General features: G+C 35.0%; 1 protein-coding gene across 1 annotated transcript in view; it reads right to left on the bottom strand.

Annotated features, from left to right (window-relative positions):
• Window positions 1-864: 864 nt before the first annotated feature.
• SLC9C1 (solute carrier family 9 member C1) overlaps window positions 865-23,722 on the bottom strand; it is an 81,962-nt gene continuing 59,104 nt past the window's right edge. The window contains 11 exon segments of the mRNA XM_072812519.1: window positions 865-1,235; window positions 3,477-3,564; window positions 5,814-5,863; window positions 6,702-6,819; window positions 8,075-8,260; window positions 8,394-8,525; window positions 15,777-15,944; window positions 16,449-16,547; window positions 17,664-17,789; window positions 21,471-21,619; window positions 22,852-22,903. Coding sequence (XP_072668620.1) covers window positions 3,499-3,564; window positions 5,814-5,863; window positions 6,702-6,819; window positions 8,075-8,260; window positions 8,394-8,525; window positions 15,777-15,944; window positions 16,449-16,547; window positions 17,664-17,789; window positions 21,471-21,619; window positions 22,852-22,903 — 1,146 coding nt within the window. The 3' untranslated portion in view covers window positions 865-1,235; window positions 3,477-3,498.

Below are 23,722 nucleotides of genomic sequence, written 5' to 3'. Positions count from 1 at the left end.
ATAATAGTTAAATACAGACTTGTGTTTAAATATCTACTCTGCTTATTACTAGCTGTGAGATTTTTAGCAAATTACACTAATTCTTTCAGTTTACACATTTGTAAATTGGAAATAAAAGTATCTGTCTTATATGCTTATTGTGGAGATTAAATAAGTTCATAAGTGTGTAGTGTTTGTTAGACACCTAGCATGTAGAAAGCGTGCAGTAACAACTGGTTAAGGCTTTTTTTTTAAAGATTTATTTATTTATTTATTTATTTATTTATTTATTTATTTATGAGAGAGAGGAGAGAAAAGTCTCAAGCAGACTCCCTGTTTAGTGCAGAGCCCAATGTAGGGCTTGATCCCATAACCATAAAATCATGACCTGAGCTGAAATCAAGAGTTGGATGCTGAACCGAAGGAGCCACCTAGATGCCCCTCGTTAAGACTATTTTTAAAAATGATGTGCCAGGGGCACTTGAGTGGCTCAGCCAGTTGAGCATCTGACTTTTGATTTCAGCTTAGTTCATGATCTCAGGGTTGTGAGATTAAGACCCATGTTGGAAAAAAAAAAAAATAAAAAAAAAATAAAAAAAAAATAAAAAAAGACCCATGTTGGGCTCTGTGCTGGGTGTGGAGCTTCTTGGGATTCTCTCTCTCTCTCTCAAAAAAAAAAAAAAAAAAAAAAAAAAGATGGGCCAGGCATCAGGCTCTTTTTTTAATGAGATGATGAATGAAATGGACACTGAAAGTTTCAATTTGGACTGAGTTACACTGTTTAGGTGTAAATCAGGTTCCACTCTTTACTATTTTAATTCACTGAGCACTTCCAAGATGAGTGAAGTACAATGAATGACAAAAATAATTACGTGGACTAAGATCAACATTTAAACTACATTTTAATAGCAGTTTGGTTTTCACAAAATGAATCGAACCATTTTTGCTTTGAGAGCATTATGCAAATGACTCCAGGTGGTTCTAAAACTAAACCTTACTCTACGATTTTTGAGATGTTTTAGATATTTAAAATAAAAGCTATTTTAAATCAAGAAAATGTTCCAAGAAACATATTTTAGATGGAATGGTTGGAAGGTTCAAACACCTTTTCTTGTGGCACCAGGATCATCCATACAGGATCTAGCTTGAAGTTGCTCCCTTTTGATGCAGGGAAATATGTTCGAAAAACAGGAGGCGTCTTGTGACAGCAGTGCCCATACGTGTGTCAGTCTTCAAAACAGTGTTGTCAACCATTCCTAACAGAAGTAGGGAGGGGAAAAAAAAATGCAAACAGAGCTTTGGAATCTTTCAAAATTGACTTACAACCCCAAACAGGATGTACTAGAGGATCAGTTTCACTCCCACAGGAAATAACCTCCTGGTCATTATTGCTGAGGCTGAGGAAGGACGCTGGGTGGGGGAATGTGAGTCACTTAGCATTCACAAAGTGGTGGTGGCCGGATTTAAACTGCCAGTCAGAGTCTGAGAAACCCCTGGGTTCTGCTGAAGGAGACAGGGGTAGTTCATGGACTGGGTCTCAGCACTGACTGTTCCCACTCCTTTTCACCGCACTGGGATGGCTGAGTATAAAGAGGGGCAGAAAGGAACAGACAACTTCGAGACAATTTATATTTGAATAATGCGTAGGAATTTTACAATCATATTCTTCATTACAAGAGCAATAAAACAACATGAGAGGTGAACACACCACACTTGTCCCTTCTTTTACCTTTCTAACACCTGAATGAATCATTTGAGTTTATCTTTTTCGGTCTCTCTCTCTCCCTCTTTTTTTTTTTTTTAAGATTTTATTTATTTGAGAGAGAGAGAGAGAGAGAGAGAACATGAGCTAGAGAGCATGGGAGAGGGGAGGGGTAGAGAGAGAAGGAGGCAGGGTCCCTTCTAAGCAGGTAGTTGGACATGGGGCTTGATCCCAGTACCCTGGGATCATGACTTTAGTCAAAGGCAGAAGCTTAACTCACTGAGTCATCCAGGTGCTCATGACCTCTTTTCATGTTAAGAAAATTGTATGTGCAGTTTTGCCTTTCTTTTTATATTTTACATTGGACTATACAACCAATTGTTTTAATGGTTGTATGGTATTTCCTCTAACAGATGGTCTGTAGTGAAATTATAAACTTTCTTACTATTGGACACTTGGACTCATTTTAATTTTTTGCCATTAAAAATAGTGGTGCACTGGATAGTTTGTACAGATGTCTACTTTATCACTTTGGATTACTCTTTTTGGATTGGTTTCCAGAAGCAAATTCATGGAATCAAAGTAGATGAGCATTTTTATGACTTTTGTTTCAAATTCCTTTTGCTCATCCAGCAGCAAAATATACGAAAACAAGTATCACTCTAGTTTCATCTATTTCAAAGGGAGTAGATGTTACCGTGGAATAAAAATTGTTAATTTTAAGGAGCTTATGTTAATACTTCATTGTTGTTTAATTTGGCACTTTTCTTTTCCCCATATTCTGGGTATTGTCTTTTTCCTGAATTGGCTGTTCTTAAATTTGCCTACTGGAGTCATGGAGTTTTCCTTATCATTTTGTATACATTTTTTCCCATGTGAAGATATTGGTCGTATTACAAGTAATTCTTATAAACACTTATTCATAGTGTATTGTTACCCTTTAAATCTATTTTTAAATATGATCATTGTCATAGGAAGTAGCACGCAAGAGTTAACATTTTAAATCATTTTAACATTTTTAAAACATTTTAAAAACATTTTAAAACAGTATAAAGACTTACTGGACGATTATCTTTTAGTTCAGTGGTAGCTTTATGTAACCTAGAGTCATAAAACACACACACCCCCACATCCACATCCACACCCACACGCACTTCCCCGTTGACTCTACATTTTGAGCAACCAACAGCCAGACTGGTCTACTCATTGTTTCCCAAAATCTTGCTCTTTTGTGTTCCCTATTCCAAACATCCTCTTCCCTCCTCCATAAAGGCTTTGTTTATGTTCAACAGCAGTTGTTTCAGTTTTGAATTCCTGTAGCTTCAGTTGGCACTATCCACTGTGTATCTCGTATTGCTATTTAACTGCCCTCTGATCTGTTTTACCTCCTTAACTAGAACAGAAACTCTTGACAATTGAAGTAATTGCTTATTACCTATTTATATCTTTATTACTTGTTTATATCTTGCACAGTACATGGCGGCCTGAAAAATGACCATGCTGCATGTGAGATTAAGTAGCAAAATATATAGAGGAAACCGTGAGTCTATAAGGCTTTCAGAAATCTAGATAAAGGAATATTATTTTAGAGTTAATTTTCCAAAGTGGAATTTAGAAATAGCGTCTTTAGAAGAATCAGCTGTTAGTGGTGAGTGATCATTTTGCAAGTAATAAATAGTGGTACGTGGTATCCTTCACACTGTCACACAAAAGGGCACATGCAATTCTGGCTTCAGCCTGTATCTCCAGGGACAGTTGTGATCCAGATCATGTTGAGCAAACTAAGGCAGCTTACCAGATTTTCATTTAGTTTTATTCTAGGTAACGGTATAGAAGTCCATTTCCTCCTTGATACTATCAAGTAACCCACTAGGCTGTTGAATCTAGAAATTGAGACAGGAGATAGGAGTCAAATTTGCAGACTATTAATAAAGGTTAGATTTATAAAGTAGGGCAGATATATGAATCTGGTCTATGGAGCAGGGGACTGAGGACCAGGGCTTCTGGCAATGGCAGTGCTATATGCTCCATTCTGGGGATCAGAACAGTTTGTAAGGAGCTGCTGGATGTTGTCATGGGCCTTTTTACTATGTGATGGTAAAGCCACAGTTCTGGTGGGGGAGGCAGTATGAGGAGGGGTTGGGAGAGCATGAAGGGAGCTGGCCCAGAAACAGAGGCAGGATCTAACATCAAGGACAAAAAACATTTACTAAATAACACAATTTGACAATTGCCTTTATAAGACTCACTAGCTGTTGTTTCTACCATTTAAAGAATTATCTCTCACTTCCACACTACTTTCTCTATATTAACAACCTCATGCAATCAGGTGTTTTTTTAATTATGAAAAAGCAGCACTTCGGGGAAATAGGTAGAGGGAGAGCATTAGCTTCCCTGCATCCTCATTCTCCAAAATAAGCTATTATGCTGAATCCTACAAGCTTGGCAGCCAGCCCAGGCTAAGGAGAAAGATAAACTACTCTAGAAGACTCTAGGAGCCATCTAATATTTTATCTTAAGTGTTTTCCTCATCTTCTTCCTTTTTTAAAATTGTAAGTTCCCTTTGCTACTTCCTAGTCTTCAGCAGCAACCGTGTTTGGGAGATTTAGAGGAGGGACCTGTATCCATATTTTTTAGAAAATTAGTATCTGGAGAGCACAAGAAGTTTGGAGAAGTAGTTTTCAGTGTGATTAAGGGGTTAGCAGAGAAAAATAGAAATTATTTGTTTGGATTGCTTGTTATGTGCCAAACACTATGCAGCATACTTTCCATTTCTTTAATCTGCACAGCAGCACTGTACGAAGTACATATGGTCACTGTCTCTGTTTTATAGATGCTGAAAGTGATGCTTAAACAGGTTAAGAAATCTGTCCAAGGTGACGTGGCTAAGAAGCGATGGAACCAGGGAGCAAACCTGGAGTCTCATGCCAGAGCCCATACTCCCAGCCCCTATGTTATTGGGTCAGTAGTTCCAGGCAACCAGCAGCCACTAGGGAAGGTTTGAAGAATAGCTTCCCCAGAAAGACTCCAAAATATTTAGGGAGGGTGTGAACTTCTTGCTTTCATGCTGGACAGGAACTGTGTATTTTAAAAAAGTGTTGGCCTCTTGAAGACCGGACAGACATGAGAAAAACACCTTCAACTTCCACCACAGAACATACATTCTTTCACTCAACGTATGCTTGTGAGGAGAGGTTCAGGGGGAGAAGGCACATGTGTCTCCAAGTTTTATGCCTAGGGCTAATGGAGCAAATGGACTTGATGTAAAATATATTTTTAACAACCAAATACACAATTTTCTGGTTTGTGTATTTGTAGCAGATCTCTCTCAGAGTCTGGGGATTATAATCAGCATCTCCTAGAATAATGCAACCAGTTTGGCACCAAGTAGAATTAAAAACATATTCCCTACGTCATCTGGAATTCCCCAGGATTCAGTCTACAGGCAAGCTGGCGTAGATGTTGTGAGGTGCTGCCACTGTATTTCTCTGTGGCCCACTTTCATTTCCAGCGCCCTACAGTGTTTCATAACTTGGGATCTTGCTGCAAAGTTGGCCTAGGGTTTTGAAGAGCCCAAGATCCCTAAGTGACCTATCCAAGTTCATAGTGGTGTGAAATTAACCAATGTTTATGGGATTTTCTGGATAACTTTGGTGAGCTTGGGGCAGATTAGATTAGCACCTTCACTATGGAGCTCCTGTTTTGTGACAGGTATTGTGGTTAGTTGAGCAAACTGCCTTCAAGTTGGAAGATCCCAGATGGATAGTTGACGTGGCCATGAAGTCTTCAGACCAGTCAAAATTTTAGCCCAAGGCAGAGAAGTGGTAGCAGCTCACATACATGACAACCCTAGCTACTCCAATAGTGTGTGGTGGCTAATGTGATTTAAAACAAATATTCTGGGATCTTCTGAACTTTGCTTTTCTTTATCATTTATCTAATATTTACTTAAAAATATAAATTCATAAAAAAAAATATAAATTCAATTTCCACTGTACCCTGGACTAAGAAATTGACAAACTGATTAGCAGGTAAACTCTTTCAGATTAAGAAAAATACATTGACAATTTCCATAAATACCAGACTCTCTTTTCTCCAAAATAAAACTTTTAAAAAACTGCTTTAAATTTACCTCAATATTGGTCTCAAATTGAAGGCCTTCTTTATACAGTCTGGTTGTAGCTGGTTCAAGAAAGACTGTGTTAGTATAAACAATGGAACAAACGACCATTCCTATCAGTTCACCTACCACATTAGACCAGATTCAAATCATTCACACCTGGGCCTGTGATCTGAAATTGGTGGTAATCTCAATTGGTGGGAAGAAGGGTCACATTAAAAAAAAAGGCTTAAAAAGCCTTTTATTATAAGGATTATGTAAAAAATGTGCAGGAATTTTGGAAAGAGAGAAAAAATAATCTATTCTCCCATAATCCCAAATACATTTATGTTAAGCCATGTTGAGAATGAATGCCAGGCCCATGGGTAATTGGAACAGACAGTGTAACAGTATTTTCATTATTACTGTTGTATAAAATATTTTAATTGGGGAAGAACTAAAAATACCCTCATTGGGGTATCTGGGTGGCTCAGTTAACTAAGTTTTCAAATTGTGGTTTTGGCTCAGGTCATGATCTCAAGGTCATGAGATCGTACCCTGAGTTGGGCTCCACGCTCAGCTGGGAGTCTGCTTGAGATTCTCTCTTCTTCTCCCCCAAACCCTCTCTCCATACCACTCTGGCTCTCTTTCTAAAATAAATAAATAAAATTTTTTAAAAATAAAAATTTACTCATTAACCTTTTCCCATAGTATTTTGGTAATTATGCATATTTATCCTTATAGATGAAAAATAGAGTGAACATGGATCTTCTCAGTCTGAATTCACACATCAGATATCAAATACGGCAATTAAAATGATTTCTGAATACTCTAGGTAGAATGCATTCAGTAGTTTCCAAATACATATATGGCTATTTTATAAATGGAAAGTTCTCAATTACTCAAAGAAATCTAACTTACATGTTGGAAGAGATGGTTTACGTGAAGGTACATATTTTCTAGTGTTCCATCTGAAGTTTTTCAGATCAACCGAAGTTTGAACAATCATTACCTTTGTAAAATCTTCAGTACCTTGTACCTGATGTTCAATAGAATTTAAGTTAATTCCTGAGTACTTACCATACAATTACGTGTTTCTCTGGTAAGCTACTATCTCAGGACCTCTCTAAATATCTGGGATGAAAGGTAAACATGTCTATATCAGATATGTTGTTTTCGATATGCTTTGAATCACATGAGTACCCAGATCTACAATAGACAGGGCTGTCTGCCTGAGAAAGTAGACAGAGTTGCGTAGGTTTTAGGCTGCCTTGAGAACCTCTTGCTTGGCCATCTAAATTCCCAATCAGCACCCACAGCAGAGCTCTGTTATTATGTATTCAAGAATAGAAGTCTGCAGCACCATAGTTAAGAGTAATGTCTCACTTCCTCCCAGTGGGTGTATCACATTGGTGCTAGAGGCATCCACTCAGAAATTTTTTCTTGTGATCCTTTCCCACCTTAGGATTCCTCTTACCCCCACCTCACGTTCTTCTTGTGTCCCAAATCTACCTCGTAAATACTTCTATCTTAGCTGTACACGTTTCATTAATATGTTTACATATTTTTCTTTTCACTTGGTTGAGAGATCGTATGAGGGCAAGTTGCAAATCTCACTTGTCTTGGTCACTCTAGCATTTAGCACTGTTGCTGCCATATATTAATTACTTAAAAAATATATGTCTAATTCGATCAACTCTAGGTCCCTCTTTCAATGTACTTTCTGTAGCTGTATTTTGTATGTCACCTGATTTCTCCTGCCATGTGCCTCCCTTTTTCTACCCCAACACACACACGTACACACACAGGGTTTGCATTCTTTCCTTCTTCATACGCAGAGCTTCTCATTTTGAGGGCCAGGAAAACTCAGTAGCCTAAATGTGGGAAGTATCTTTCAAAGTATCTGAGCAAATACCTCTGTTGCTCAGTTCAGCATGGGTTTGGCAGAAATTCTCCAGAGTACTGTTAAGACAGTCCAGAGAAAGTGGTCCTTCTGCAATGTTGTATATGAACTTACTAGGCCCCCTTTTTCTATTTACAGCTGCACCAAAATCTAACTATGGCCAAAATGTACAGCTCGGCCTGCCTCATCGACATTGAATAGGAATATGTTGGTGTTTGGGCTACCCAGTGTCAAGGCAATCCGTGAACTGGGTGTGTGTGGTGTTTGTGCTTATGGAGTGGTAGGGGAAAGGCGGGAGATGGGAAGGTGGAAAGTGACAATTTTTCTAATGTTCATACATTGTCAGACATATGGCGGATTGACTGGAAGGTATGAATCAACATTCCTTTACCTGATAGCATGTTATAGGAATTAAAGAAGGTGCCTTATAAGCTTTCCGTAACTGACAATCTTCTACAGCTCCATGGATGAGGATGACATAAATCACAGTTTCATCATAGATACCAGTTTTGATGTTCTTTGGTATATCTTTTACAGACACATTACAGAGTTTTAATTGCATCTTGTAGTTCCAATCCTACAAGGAAAGCACAATTTCGTAGTCTACTGTTGATAAAATTTAATATAAATTCCTAAATAGTTCATTAATAACCATATTTTAATACAATTCCATTCAGAGTGAAGAATGAGCTTATATAAACACCTCTTACCTCATAAGATAGATGTTCCCTGATTTTTTTGGCAGTAATAGAAAGTCCAAGTTTTAGCCACATTTTATATTCAATGTGAGGACTACATTGTTCAAAAGCTTCATACAAGTAATTTTTAGGAATAAAACATGTCTGAAAAAAGGAAAATCTAAATTTAATATCTCATTCTGCATACCCATAGTCTAAGGAGATCAGGTTTTTCTCATTTACATTAAAGCTAAGAATTTAAATTATTTAAGATTCATGTTGTTGCCTGGAGACTTACTAAAATGTGTATAGTAATAAATATTTGTGTGATCTTATCATAAATTATTAAAAGGCCACATGCTCCAATGAGATGTTATTATTCTTACAGATTCTAAAAAAGTAGAAAACAAGGTATCGAAAATCATTTAAACTTTTAAACTAAAGATATAAATATTTCTTTTTTTTAAAGATATGAATATTTCTAAAAATACATTATTTTGGGGTGCCTGGATGGCTCAGGTGTTTAAGTGTCTGCCTTCAGCTCAGGTCATGATTCCAGGGTCCTGGGATTGAGCCCAGCTTTGAGCTCCCTGCCAAGCTTCTCCCTCTCCCACCCCCTGCTTGTATGCACTCTCCACGTGTTACTCAAATAAATAGAATCTTTAATAAAAATAAAAACACATAATTTTAGGGGAGCAAACTTTTTAGATAACAATAAAATGCCAGTGCTAATGAGCAGACTATTGGCTATCAGGAATAAGCTGCTGCGAATATACAAGATGTTGTGTATGTCGGTTTTTATTTCTTATGGGTAAGGATGTATGAGTGTGATTGCTGGGTAATAGGTAAGTGTGTGTTTAATTTTATAAGAAAACTGTCAATCTGATTTTGGAAGGGGTTGTAACATTTTAGACTCTCATCAGCCATGATGAACATTTCAGTTGCTTCACATCCTTGCCATTACCTGCTGCTCATTATTTTTATGTTTAGCCAATGCAGTAGGTGTGTAGTGATACCTCATCATGATTTTAATTTGCATTTCTCTGAGAGCTAATGATATCAAGAATCTTCTTTATGTGCTTATCGCCCACTTGTATATTCTTTTGTGAAAGGTTTGTTCAAATCCTTTGCCCAGTTTTTAATTCAGTGATTTGTCTTCTATTCTTTATAGGTTCCATTGTCAAGTAATTCTTCAGATCAAGCTATTGTGAAAAGCTCCCCACAGTCTGTGGGTTGCTTTTTTCCATATTCTTCATGATGTCTTTTTTTAAAAAGCAGCAGATTTTAATTTCAGTGGCATTCAATTTATCAATATTTTGTTTCATGGTTAGTGCTTTGTATGTCCTGGCTTAGAAATCTTTGCCTATCTCGAGATCTGTGTTTCCTTTTCAAATTTTTATAGCTCTGATTTTTATGTTTAGGTCTATCATCATTCCAACTCAATTTTTGTGCGTAATGTAGGAATCTGAGGCTCATAGCTTCCATATAGATATTTGGGATTTTCGGGATCAATTGTTGAAAATACCATTATTGTTAAAGATTGTGTATATTTGAATCTATTTCTGGATTCTCTTCCCTGTTCCACTGATCTATATTATGTTCGGCTAATAACATATGGTGCTGATTATAATAAATGATGATTTATTTTTAAAAATTATATATTATATATTTTATGTATATAAATTATATATAATATATATATTTTAATTCCAGTGTAGTTAACACACAGTGTTACATTGATTTTAAGTGTACAGTATAGTGATTCAGCAATTCTATATATTAGTACTCATCAAGATAAGTGTACTCTTAAAAAAAAAAAGATAAGTGTACTCTTAATTCTCTTCACCTATTTCACCCATCACCCCACCCTCTTCCCCTCTGGTAACCATCTGTTTATTCTCTATAGTTTAGAGTCTGTGTTCAGTTTGTCTCTTTTTTTCCTTTGTTCATTTGTTTGTTTCTTAAATTCCAGATATGAGTGGAATGATATGGTATTTGTCTTTCTCGGACTTATTTTCACCTAGCAATATATTCTCTAGAGCCATCTACGTTGTTGCAAGTGACAAGATTTCATTCTTTTTTATGGCCGAATAATATTCCATTGTATATAGGTATATATACCACATCTTCTTTCTCCATTCATTTATTGATGAACACTTGGGTTGCTTCCCATAATTTGACTATTGTAAGTAATACTGCCATAAACATATGGTGCATATATCACTTTAAATTACCGTTTTCAAATTCTTTAGGTAAATACCCACTAGCATGATTACTGGGTCTTAGGGTAGTTCTATTCTTAATTTTTTGAGGAATCTCTATACTGTCTTCCACAGTGGCTGCACTGGTTTATAGTCTCATCAATAGTGCACGGGAGTTCCTGTTTTTCCACATCCTTGCCAACACTTGTTTCTTGAGTTTTTTTATTTTAACCATTCTGACGGGTGTGAGGTGATGTCTAATTGTAGTTTTGATTTGCATTTCCCTGATGATAAGTGATGATGAGCATTATTTCATGTGTCTGCTGGTCGCCTGTATGTATGTCTTCTTTGGAGGAATGTCTGTTTATGTCTTCTGACCATTTTAAAAATTGGATTATTTTGTTATTATTATTTTTGGTGTTGAGTTGTGTAAATTCTTTATATATTTTGGATACTAATCCTTTATCAAATCCATCATTTGCAACTATCTTCTCCCATTCAGTAGGTTATCTTTTAGTTTTGTTGGTTGTTTCCTTTGCTGTGCAGAAGCTTTTTATTTTGATGTGGTCCCAAAGGTTATTGTTGTTTTTTGTTTCCCTTGCCTCAGGAAACATGATTAGAAAGATGTTGTTATGGCTGAATGTCAGAGAAATTACCACTTGTTTTTTGTTCCAGGATTTTCATTTTTTATTCCTTTATTTTTTAAGTAAGCTCTACATTCAACATGGGGCTTGCACTCATGATCCCAAGATCAAGAGTCACATGCTCTACTGACAAAGCCATCCAGGCATCCTTATTCTAGGTTTTTTTTTTTATAGTTTCAGGTCTCTCATTTAAATCCTTAATCCATTTTGAGGGTTTTTTTTTGTGTGTGTATAGTGTAAAAAAGTAGTCCATTTTTCACTTTTTGCACATAGTTGCCCTATTTTCCCAACACCATTTGTTGAAAAGACTGCTTTTATCCCATTGCATATTCTTGCCTCCTTTGTCAAAGATTAATTGGCCATATAATTGTGGGTTTATTTCTGGATTTTCCATTATGTTCCATTGATCTATGTTTCTATTTTTGTGTCGTACTGTTTTAATTATTACAGCTTTGTAATATAATGTGAAATTGGGAATTGTGATACTTACAGCTTTGTTTTTTCTTTTTCAACATTGCTTTGGCTATACTGGGTCTTTTGTGGTTCTATAGATATTTTAGGATTGTTTGTTCTAGTTCTGTGAAAAATGCTGTTGGAATTTACATAGGGATAACATGACATCTGTAGATTATTCTGGGTAGTATGGATACTTAACAATTTTTGTTCTTCCATCCCATGAGCATGAAGTATCTTCATTTCTTTCATCAATGTTTTATAGTTTTCAGAGTACAGATCTTTCACTTCCTTGCTTCAGTTTATTCCTAGGTATTTTATTATTTTTGGTGCAATTGGAAATGAAATTGCTTTCTTAATTTCTTTCTGCTGCTTCATTATTAATATATAGAAATGCAATTGTTTTCTGTACATTGATTTTTGTATGCTGCAACCTTACTGAATTAATTTATCAGTTCTAGTAGTTTTTTGGTGGTCTTTAGGGTTTCCTATATACAGTATCATGTCAGAGAGTGAAAGTTTTACTTCTTACCAATTTGGATGAGTTTTATTTATTTTTCTTGTCTGATCACTCTGAGTGGGATTTGCAATACTATGTTGAATAAAAGTGAATAAAAGTTGAATAAAAGTGAAAGTGAGCATCCTTTTCTTGTTCTTGACCTTAGTGGAAAAGCTTTCAGCCTTTCACCATTGAGTATGATGTAAGCTCTAGATTTTTCACATATGGCCTTTATTTTGTTGGGGCATATACCCTCTAAATCTAATTTGTTGAGGTTTTTACATGAGTGGATGTAGTATTTTATCAAATGCTTTTTCTGCATCTGTTGAAATGATCATATGGTTCTAATCCTTTGTGATGTGTCACACTAATTGATTTGCAAATATTGAACCACCCTTGCATCCCAGGAATAAATCCCAATTGATCATAGTGAGTGAATTTTGTTTAATGTATTGTTGGATTCAGTTTGCTAATATTTTGTTGAGGATTTTTGCATCTATGGATAGGTATCTGTTCATCAGAGATACTGGCCTATAGCTCTCTTTTTTGTAGTGTCTTTACCTGGTTTTGGTATCAGGGTAATGCAGGCCTCATAGAATGAATTTGGAAGCTCTCCTTCCTCTCTGAGTTTTTGGAATAGTTTGAGAAGAACAGGTATTTATTTTTATTTTTTTTATTGGAGTTCAATTTGCCAACATATAGCATAACACCCAGTGCTCATCCTGCCAAGTGCCCATTACCCAGTCACCCCAACCCCCTGCCCACCACCCTTTCCACTACCCCTTGTTCGTTTCCCAGAGTTAGGAGTCTCTCATGTTCTGTCTCCCTTTCTGATATTTCCCACTTTTACACTTCCTATTCTTACCCTCATACGCGACCTTTCACCATCCCCACTCCTGCATCACACTTCAATACTTTACTAGAGAATAATTCCGCTTACCCATCACCCTTCTCTCTGTTATTTTCATATTTTCACTCTGCATGTATTATAACCCCCTTACAATGTTATTTTTATTTTTTCTTTAAATGGTTCTATTTTAAGAAAATTGCAAGAAGAAAAAACCTAGTTATTTATATTTACTTACCGATTTACCGTTTCTGGTGTTTTTCCTTACCTGTAGATCTGAATTTGTGCCCTCTAATGGCACTTACTACATCTTGAAGAATATTGTTTAGTATTTGTTGTAGTGCAGGTCTGAGAAGGAAGAATTGCCTCAGCTTTCATTTATCCCATTTTTATTCTTTTCCACAATTTAAGATGTTGTTCTATTATTGTTCTCTCATCTTCATTGTTTCCAATAAGAAGTCAGTGATTATTCTTTTATGTTCCCCCAAATACATTTTCTTTTTATTCTGACTACTTTCTAGACTTTCTCTTTCTGTTTTTCAGCACACACGTGTGTGTGGTGCATGCATTTGTTTGTTCTATTTGAGTTTCTTTCTTAAAACTGTGAGTCAAGGCTTTTTATCAACTTGGGAACATTTTAGTAATCATTTAGAAAATATTTTTCCTGCCCATTCTTGTTCTCTTCTCCTACTGCAAATTGTATTATACACTATTACATTGTTTAATGTTACACCATAGATCTCTAGAGTGTCTGTACATTAAAAAAAATCATTGTTCTCTTTGTTTTTCAAACTATTATTTTTATCATTTGTCTTCCAGTTATTGACTTTTTTTTTTTAAATTTTTATTTATTTATGATAGTCACACAGAGAGAGAGAGAGAGGCAGAGACACAGGCAGAGGGAGAAGCAGGCTCCATGCCTCGGGAGCCCGACGTGGGATTCGATCCCGGGTCTCCAGGATCACGCCCTGGGCCAAAGGCAGGCGCTAAACCGCTGCACCACCCAGGGATCCCTGTCTTCCAGTTATTGACTTTTTACTACCATCTCTAATCAGCTCTTTTTAGTTCTAAAATTTCCATTTAACTCTTTTTTATATTTTTACAATATACTGGTATTTATTATCACTTTTCTCATTATGGTTATATTTTCCTTTCATTTTTTGAACATATTTCTCCTGAGTTCTTTCAATATATATATATATATACATTTTTTTTAAAGATTTTACTTATTTATTCGTGAGAGACACACACACACAGAGAGAGAGGCAGAGACACAGGCAGAGGGACAAGCAGGCTCTACACAGGGAGCCCAACGTGGGACTCGATTCCAGGGCTCCAGGATCACGCCCTGGGCTGAAGGCGGCGCTAAACCGCTGAGCCACCCGGCCTGCCCTGAATGTATTCTTAATGACTCTTTAGTGTCTTTGCCTCATCCATATTTTGGGCCATCTCAATGTTGGTCTCTATTCATTGCCCCCTTTTTTCACACTGTAAGTGACATCATATTTCTTTGCTTGTTTAGTAATTCATGATTGGTGTTCTGTAACCAGAAACAGAAGACTAAAGCATTTTTATGCAAATCCCAGGCATAATTTTAACTTGGAAATATTATAATATGCATCACTGAATAATAAAGACATAAAGTTTTCCCTTGCCTTCTTCCTTCTCCCTTCCCACTTTATATGTCATTAATTTGCTAGAAAAAGAAAAAGAAAAAACAGATTATTCATTCTGTGGATCTCTCATATTTTGGATTTACCGAGTTTTTCCCTTCTGATGTCAATTAACCTGTTTCTCTCTCCTCTGCATTTTCTATTAACTGGTTCGATAAATAGGCTTTTACTTTTTTCTTATTCAAGAGCACTTCATCATGGGTGGTACCAGTACTTCTGCTGCATCATAGCATGAGGCACATGATGCCCAGTTGTCCAACTTTTAGTGATTCTACAGTTGTTTTTAGGTGGTGCCAGCCTGGTCCTTTCATTATAAAGTTTCCCATTAACATTGCACATAGTAGTTTTAGCATCAATTGATGGCTATTGCCTAGATCCATTATTTCATTTGAGATAGCAAAATAAAGATATTCTAATTCTCTCCTTCTAGATTTGTTAGCTGAAATTCTGTATAGAAGAATATTTTTTCATCTTCTTTTCTTGAAAGAGTTTGTAGAGGGAAAGCAGGATAAATGTTGAATTCTTTCTATTTTTAAATCCATTTTTAGCGTAGTAAGTTGATATCCTGACATTATTACAAATTAAACAACTTTTGGTATCATTAACAACTTACGGATTTTTATACATCATGGGGTTCAATTGTTTGCAGTTATTGTTCTTTTGAGTTCAAATTAAGCCAGTGGAAGCCCCTGTTGCTTTGGGAATTTTGTCCTTATTGTGTCTAGGGAAATTTCCATCCACTCTGTTCAACTTTTTGGTTAAAGATATTAGTTCTCTGACATTTTCCTTCCTCACCTCTCAAATTATGGTATTAATAGTTCAAATATGTCCTCTAATTTCTCCATGAGAGACCTCACTTAATCAGTTTTTCTGGTTAAATCTTTCTTTCAATTTGATAGGTTAACTTTTGCAAGCCATTTTGCCAAGACAATATACTGGGTAAGTATACTTTGGTAACAAGTTATGTTCCTTTATTTTTCCAATTTAAAAAAAATTATCACTAGACTCTAAACATATGCTAAGTACAGAAATAACCTTAAATTTGATACCAGACATTTAATAAGATACAGCAGTAGGATATAAGGTGATGTTTTCTGACCTCCACTACAGTCTTGCAGGTAGCAGAATATGTCATGGGTTTATTAGTTAAGCAGTTTAGCTCTCCTATTATTTCCCCACTGATTAAAAAGTCTGTGTAATTCATCTGATAATCTTTCTCCTCTGACTCCATTTGGTCAATTCCAAAACTAGGTTTTGATCTTTGAAGCTGTTCAGGAACAATGAAAGGCAAAAGCATACGTCAGTTAATTACCAAAACTCTGTAATTATTTATTTTTTCCTTTGATTTTAACAATGTTAATATGCAGATGTTGTTTTGAGGACAGTTATTACTTGTACCTTTTGAAGTGAATTTATTAAATTAGCCAAAGTGTTCTTAGATACTGCAATCTTTCTGATTCCTTCTACTCAACCAACTTATACCTGCTTTAGAATGGCTAAATGCCCAATTCAGATAAACATAACATGAAAACAACTTATAATACCCCATCTTAAAGATGATCCCTTGGATGGTTTCTTGTTCTCTATGGGAGAGTAACACTTAAAAGGTGGTAGGTAATGTTAACCATTGTGTTTGAACAATAAAATTAGATGGTAGCTGTTGTCCTAAAAGATGAACAATGCAGTTCTTAACATGAAAAACTATGAATTCTCAATTTTATAGAGTTTTTAACTAATGTTCACAAGGCATTTATGAATAATACGGACTTACCTTTACCATACCTGATATTATTATATAAATTCCTTTGGGCTCATCACCTTCTTCAAATATGTCATTTCCACAATCAAATGTTACAATTCTGGCTCTTTTCTTAAAAATATCACCAAATATAGAAGATATAAACACTATATTAGCAGTGGTTGGGGATGTTGAAGTTTACATCTTATTAAAAGTTTTTACATTTTAAAATATCATTCAGTAAGATCTGACTTATTGTGTGAGTGATAAATTTGTAAGAGAAAATAAGAGGAAGAGAGAAAGGTGGATATTCATTGATTTTTGTAACTTCAGATGAGTATTTATACAAGGATTAGAAAATAAATAATCTAATATAGGAATAAGAATGTAATGGAAGGATAAAATATTTCACCTGTATTAAAAATAATCAGAACAGATGCAGGCTAATGGCATATATACGTCTCATACATAGTTATGCTCTAAACAGCTGATGAAGTAAATTGGAAATTCAATCATTCAAAGTATTTTAAGCAGGTGGAAAAATGTAATTGGTCCTTTGGCACCATGTAGACATAGAAAAATAAGGTTAGCAGAACAAGTTAGACCTATTGTTTATTCCACAAACACTCTTTGAGCACCCTCTATGTAATATGCAAAGTGTTGGGGGCTGGGCATTCAAAAGATGGATGAGCTAAAGGATATAGTACAGAAGAGGGATGGAAAGGTAATTGTAATGTTATATACCTAATGCTATAATGAAACTGTATAATGGATACAATGGCGACACCTTTGGTCCTCCAAACTCTGTATGGACCACAGGATGGTCTTCTACTGGTGAATGTTTGCCCCTAAAGCTGACTTTTCTGAATTACTTTGGTGGGGATGTTTCCAGAGAAGCAAGTTGAAAAAAAAGTAAAAACAAAGGGTGTTTTAAGAGATATAAACAGCACCCCAAGAGGAAGGGAATTAGAATACAGTGTAAAGGATTTGGGGCACCATGCAAGGTTGAGTATAGAGTATGAGGTATATGATGATATGATGAAAGGGCAACAGAAAATGAAGATGGAAAAGTAGACAGGAGGCAGATTGGGGAAGAACTTTACATGTCATTTAAAGGGATTTTGATTTTATCCTGTAGACAGTAAAAGACATTTCGAGTTTTGAGCTGGAGAGTATCACAGTCTTCATTTAAAAAACATAATTTGTTGGTACATTACAAACGGTATTACCAGAGAATAAAAATATTACCTGAATGAAGGTTATATATTCTTTGTCTTTATCTAGCCATGGAATATGGTGGAGTGCTTCTACAACAGTAAGAGGCTTGATAACAGGTTGAAAATCAAGTATCTCTTTCTTTTTGGCCATTATTAACTAAAATCACACAATTTAAGAAAGAAGATGAACAAAACTGGTGTTCACAGAATGTTTATAAAAATATGGCTTTGTACTATTTCCTTTACTTGCTCTTCTGAGATTTTTCTTCTTCTATGGAAACATTCAACCTCTCCCCACTTACAACATTTTTCTCTTATCATCATTCTGAAGTCATAGATTAAACTTTTAAAAGTAAACTTTTTTACTGAATTATAGCAGATAAACAAAAAGCACACAAATTATGAATGTCCTCTCAAAGAACATTGACAGTGTGAAAACCTCTGGGTAACGATCACTCCGATTAAGAAATAAAACATTTACTGCACCTAAAATCCTCTCATATGCTCTTCTAGTCATTTCTTCTATCTAAAGATAACCTCTCTTCTATCGTCAGAGTTTAGCTTTGTTTGGTTCTGAGGTTTATCTGCATGAAATCAACGAGTATGAACTTGTTTTTGTCTGGTTTCATTTGATCAACATTATGTTTCTGAGATCCGTCTCTAATACTGCAGGGAGCAAAAGTTCATTCCCATCATTTTCATTGTCAAAGAGGATTATGTTGTAGAATATACCACAGTTCTGTCTACCATTAATCAACATTTGGGGTGCTCCAGTTTTGGCCTTTTGTAATACTGCTGTATTTGTTCGCTGTGAGTGTATGGTTCTGAAATCTAATTGCCTTGCCATATGTGTACGTTCAAATTTAGTAGATTTTGCCTAACAATTTTCCAAAGTGATTGCATTAATTTACACTCTCACTCTGATGTACCCATTGTTCCACATCATTGCCTACGATTGGTATTGTCAGGTAAAAAAACAAGTATTCTGATGGTTGTGTATTGGTATTTCATTTGGCTTTAATTTGTGTTAAGCTTATGACAATGAAAATTTGGTAACTTCTGTTATGTATTAGTCATTTGAATATCATCTGTTATGAGGTGTCTACTCAAATCTTTTGTCCATTAAAAATGGGTTTTCTGTATTGTTCTTTTTGATTTATAAGAAAGTTTTTGGAGGGTAAGAGATTTTTATGTGTTCTAGACATAAGCCCTTTGTTGGATATATTTACTTTGAAAATATCCCTTACCTTTTTGTGGGTTGTCTTTTAATTCTCTTATTCTTTTAATACAGAGAAGTTCTCACTTTTTATGTTATTTAAATCCAATTTTCTGTCCTGTTTAAGAAATCTTTACCTATGCCAATATCATAAAAATTATCTTCTGTTATCTTCTAGAAGCCTATTGTTTTACCGTTTACAGTTATGTACATCCATCTGAAGTTGATTTTTTTGTGTGGTATGAAATAAGAGTTCAGATTCAGGAGTGAAATAAGAATAAGAACAGAAAAACACAAGAACTATTGAAACAAAGGTAAGACTTAAGTGGAGAGATACGCTAAAAGATTGACTCAATATTACAAAGATGTCAGTACTCTTTAAATTGACATACAGGCTTGTTGGAATCCCAGTGGAAATTCCATTAGGCTATTCAATGGAAATTGACAAGCTGATTCTAGAATTTATTTGAAAATACAAAATGCCAAAACTTGTCAAAATACTCGTAAAGAAAAGAGCAAAAGCTGGAAGATACATGCCATCAGAATGAAGATTTATTAAGTTTCGGTATAAGATGGTGCAATACACACTGAGAAAGGCTCAATGACAGATAAATAAAACAATGAAACAAAAGAGCCCAGAAACTCATTCACACATACACAGTCATTTAATTCATGAAGTACTCCACTGCAGTACAATAGGGTAGGATAATCTTTTCTAGAAATTATTTTGGGTCAGTTGGTCACCTATATAGGGAAAAAAATGTTAACTTTAACCTACTATTGTTATGTAAGGCATTCTAAACAGCATTGCTTTTGTTAATTATTTCTATTTTCTACAGAGTCAACTTTTACCGTAATCAGGTAAATCAGTCTCGGTTTTTGAAACTGAAAATTCCTAGTCTGTTTAGCTGGAAATGCGCCCATCTGTTTCTATTTTTGTTTTTTGATAGTGCTGTGTTTAAAAGCATGGGCTCTGGAATCAGAATTTCTGCATTCAAATATTCTCTCCATATTGACTACTTGTCTGGCGTTGGGGCTTAGCCCTTCTGTTTCTCAGTTTTCTCTCTTACAAAGTAGGAACAGTAGTATCCAAATGTCAAGAATTATGAAAAATATAAAAATAATAAATAGCTAAGGCTCCCTTTATCTTTCATTCTCCTTGCCACTCTCTCCTCCAGGTGAGGCCCGTGTTAAGAATTTCATATATTTTGTCTAGCTTTTTTTTTTCAAAATAGTATATAGATACATATATATCCAGAATTTAAAAAAATATATTACACTGGGGGCACCTGGCTGAGTCAGTCAGAAAAACATCTAACTACTGATCTTGATGTCATGGGTATAGGAGATTACACCCCATGATGGGTGTAGAGATTACTTAAATAAATAAACTTAAAAACAACTAAGTTGATCATATTATATATAGTTTTACAAATTACTTTTTTCCTACTAAAAATGTATTGAGGTGAATTTTTTCACATTAATATATATGGATTTTTCATATTCTTATTAATTTATATATGAGGTTTATTTGCAAGGATTCATCACAATTTACATAAGCATTCTCCAGTTGATGAACACATAGGTTGTTTCTAACATGTGTTTGAATACATATCTTTGTTTACTTTTGAATATCTGTATATTTCAACATGTAGAATTTTTGGTTTAAAGGGTATGGATTTTTAAAGTTCTTATTTGCTAAATCGCCCTCCATAATGGCTGTGCCCACTTTCATTTCATTTGCTCTACTTAATCTACTTTCTCAATACTTGGAGTGGCACCGTTCATTCTTCTTTTGTTCCTGACTTTAACGGGAATACTTATAAATGTTTTGACATCTAATACAATGTTTGTTTTAAATTTTTAATAGAAATTCTTTCTTCAGTTAAGGATGCTACTTCTATTAGCCTTGTAAGAATTTTTAAAATATTTTGAATAATAAATTTTGTCAAATTTTTTCTTCCTTTTTAATATTTTAATAAATTATATAGCTATTTTGGGGGCTAAGACATTCTTAGTCATAATATATTAAACTTCTAATAAACTACCAAATTCAGTTAGCTGTCATTGTGTTTAAAAATTTTGCATATTTATTCACATGCATTATAGCTTTTCTTTTTTTTCTTATACTATTCCCAAATTGGGGAATTAATTTTGTACCTACAGAATTAGTTGAGACTATTTTTTTAATATGTCATGGTACCTTTTAAATAACTTGGGGAAAAGGAAATTTAAGTTAATTTTTATCCTATAATTGAATGTTCTTATAAATCATGAGATTCTATGGGAAAAGTTGTTTCAGGACCCAGATAATTCCTAGAAAAATTCTGATACCTGTTGTAGCCTAGGATGAGAAATAGTTTCATCATACGGTTGGTTTGGGAGCAAAGCATAGAAAGAGATGGTCCCTCACTATGGCAAGAAAGAGGAAGAGAAATTGAGTATTGGAGCTCAGGAAGGAAATGCTCTACCGTAGGTGTTTTATTTTTTAGACCGTTATTTTAGGTTAGATATTCATCTATCTCTGAGATGACCTATATTGGAAAATCAAAAGTGAATTTGAAGATCATGGATGACTATATATCAACTAAATATATTTGCTTTAAAAACATGCTACCTTACCTTATTAATTTCAGTACTTTCAATTTTATGAATAATTCCTTTTGACTTAAAAACCCTGACTATTTCTCTAGCCAAATTGAGCATGACATTAATCTCCTCCTTTGTTTTCATAGTAACAGCGATTTCTGGGTGATCATACTCTAAGTAACCTGAAAAATAACATGTTCAGATAAAATAAGAACATTATTTAAATATTTCATGTGGGCAATAAGCTAATATTTCCACTCTCAATCCATAGAATACAACTCTCAACATAGAGAAATGTATTTTTCACTGATGAGGCCTCTGCAACCAATCATAATTCACTGGTAGTTACCGAGTTCTGCTTGGCATTTTCTTGTCACCTTATACCTAAGCCCATGAGGAAGGACAGACAGCCCTAGCCCTAGGATTAACAATTATGCTGATACACCTGCATGGGACACTGAGAAGCTCTTCTAGGCTCTAGGTCTGAAGTTTATGTCCTACTTTCTATTCTGCTTGAATTAGGATTTTGGACTACAAACTGTGCGCTTAAATATAGCTTCTGATTAAGTCCTCTCATTCATTCTGGGTCATTGCCCGCCCAACATCCCTGTGCATTGAGATGACTCATCCATCTATGCTTTTCTGCCTTCTTATCTGAATTCCTGAATGCTCATGAGAGTTGCATTCACTTAATCTCTATGTTTTGGCTTCTTGGTGATAGCTTCTTTTCTGTTTGACAACTATCGCCATGCAAAATCTCTCAAGTCTTGTTTGGTTTTCAGGCTTGCTGTGCCATTTTGCTGCCCACCACATGGTACCAAACTCCCTTCTTCACCTCACACATGAACGCATACTGTAGAAATGTGTCTGTCACACTCCCAGGATTTATCCCGTACTAGGAGCATGACATGACATGACATGACTCAGAATAAGCTGTTGTCATGTTTAGGCATAGAAGCTTCCAGCAGTCATATCAGAGATCTATGAAATTCTCCTGATTTCATCTTATAAAGCCTAAATCCTCAGATGCTAGTTCTGTGGTAAGTGAAGAGAAAAAATAACGTTTTCTTTGTATTGCTCAGGAAGGTATGTGTACCTTTGGTTTGGAAGAAAATAGATTTTAAAAGGTGATAATAGCATGTATAAACATGCAATGCTAATTTGTTTCCTTTAAAGGGAAATTAAAAGGTTTCCCTGAGGTATAAGGCAGGAAGAACAAGTGTGGAGAGGTAATATTACATTAAGCCCATCCAGCCAAAGATATGATCATTTCAATTGTTGAAATTATACACTTTATTATTAGTAATAAATAGGTTTCCTCAAACATCAGTTTAGTTATCAAAATAACTTCCTCTCTAAAGTAACGTTAAAAAGAGATGGTTGTGCTAAATCTTTAGAACAAGGGGTAACCTACCTAGCTCTTTCATAGCATTTCCTGTATTCTTCGTTATCCTCCTTAATAGCACCTACAAAAGAAAAGAAGAGTTATCCCTACTGGAAAGTAAGCTGCTATACCTTTACATTTGCAACTGATGGATTTTTTACCTAACTTTAAAGAAAAAATATGATACGGAGCTTTTCAGGGATTAGAATTGAATTTTGTGCAATAAATTTTATTTTGCTCCAGCAAGATTGGTGGAGAGAATAAAAAGTGGCATTACCAGGTTGACTTTGAGAAGCCTGAAGGCTTATTTTTTTCCTTAACGTAACTTGCTTTAGGATAGTATTGATTCTGAAAAATACAAGCATGGTAGATATTTTACTCTTAAACTTTTCAAAGCCTCCAAATTGGGGACAGAGAGAAAGTTTTAAATCTTAATGAAGTACAAAGTTTGAACAAACTGTATGTGATCAGAAATGGGGTCTAACACTGCACAACATCTTAGGGATTCGGGTCCTTTTGTATTTTTTACTGTGTATTCTCAAACTCCAAAGCTAAATATCCCTTTCCAGGTTGGACAAGGTAGCAAAATTCAGGAAAACAGTTTTAAAATTACAGGTGGTAAAGAAAGGAAAATAGTGCTTTTTGTGTTCTACTATGTATCATATGTTCAATTTTCTCAACTACTGAGCTTTGGGCATATTACATGCCATTCAGATGTTCTACGGTTGCCTTGGAAGGTAAATATTTCACATAATTGACAAACTTGTGTGAGAACATGGTGTTATTTCGCCTGAGTCAAAAAAGTGAAAAATAAAATCTAGAACTTAGGCCTTAGAATCACTTTACTGTTTACTAGCCATATGACTGAGCATAATCATTCAACCTTTCTGTTTTTCTTTTC

The sequence above is a fragment of the Canis lupus genome, chromosome 35 (genome assembly GCF_048164855.1).
Source record: "Canis lupus baileyi chromosome 35, mCanLup2.hap1, whole genome shotgun sequence".
NCBI classification, from domain to species: domain Eukaryota; kingdom Metazoa; phylum Chordata; class Mammalia; order Carnivora; family Canidae; genus Canis; species Canis lupus.
The sequence above is the reverse complement of the archived record's forward strand: the minus strand, read 5'-3'. Positions and strand labels throughout refer to the sequence as shown.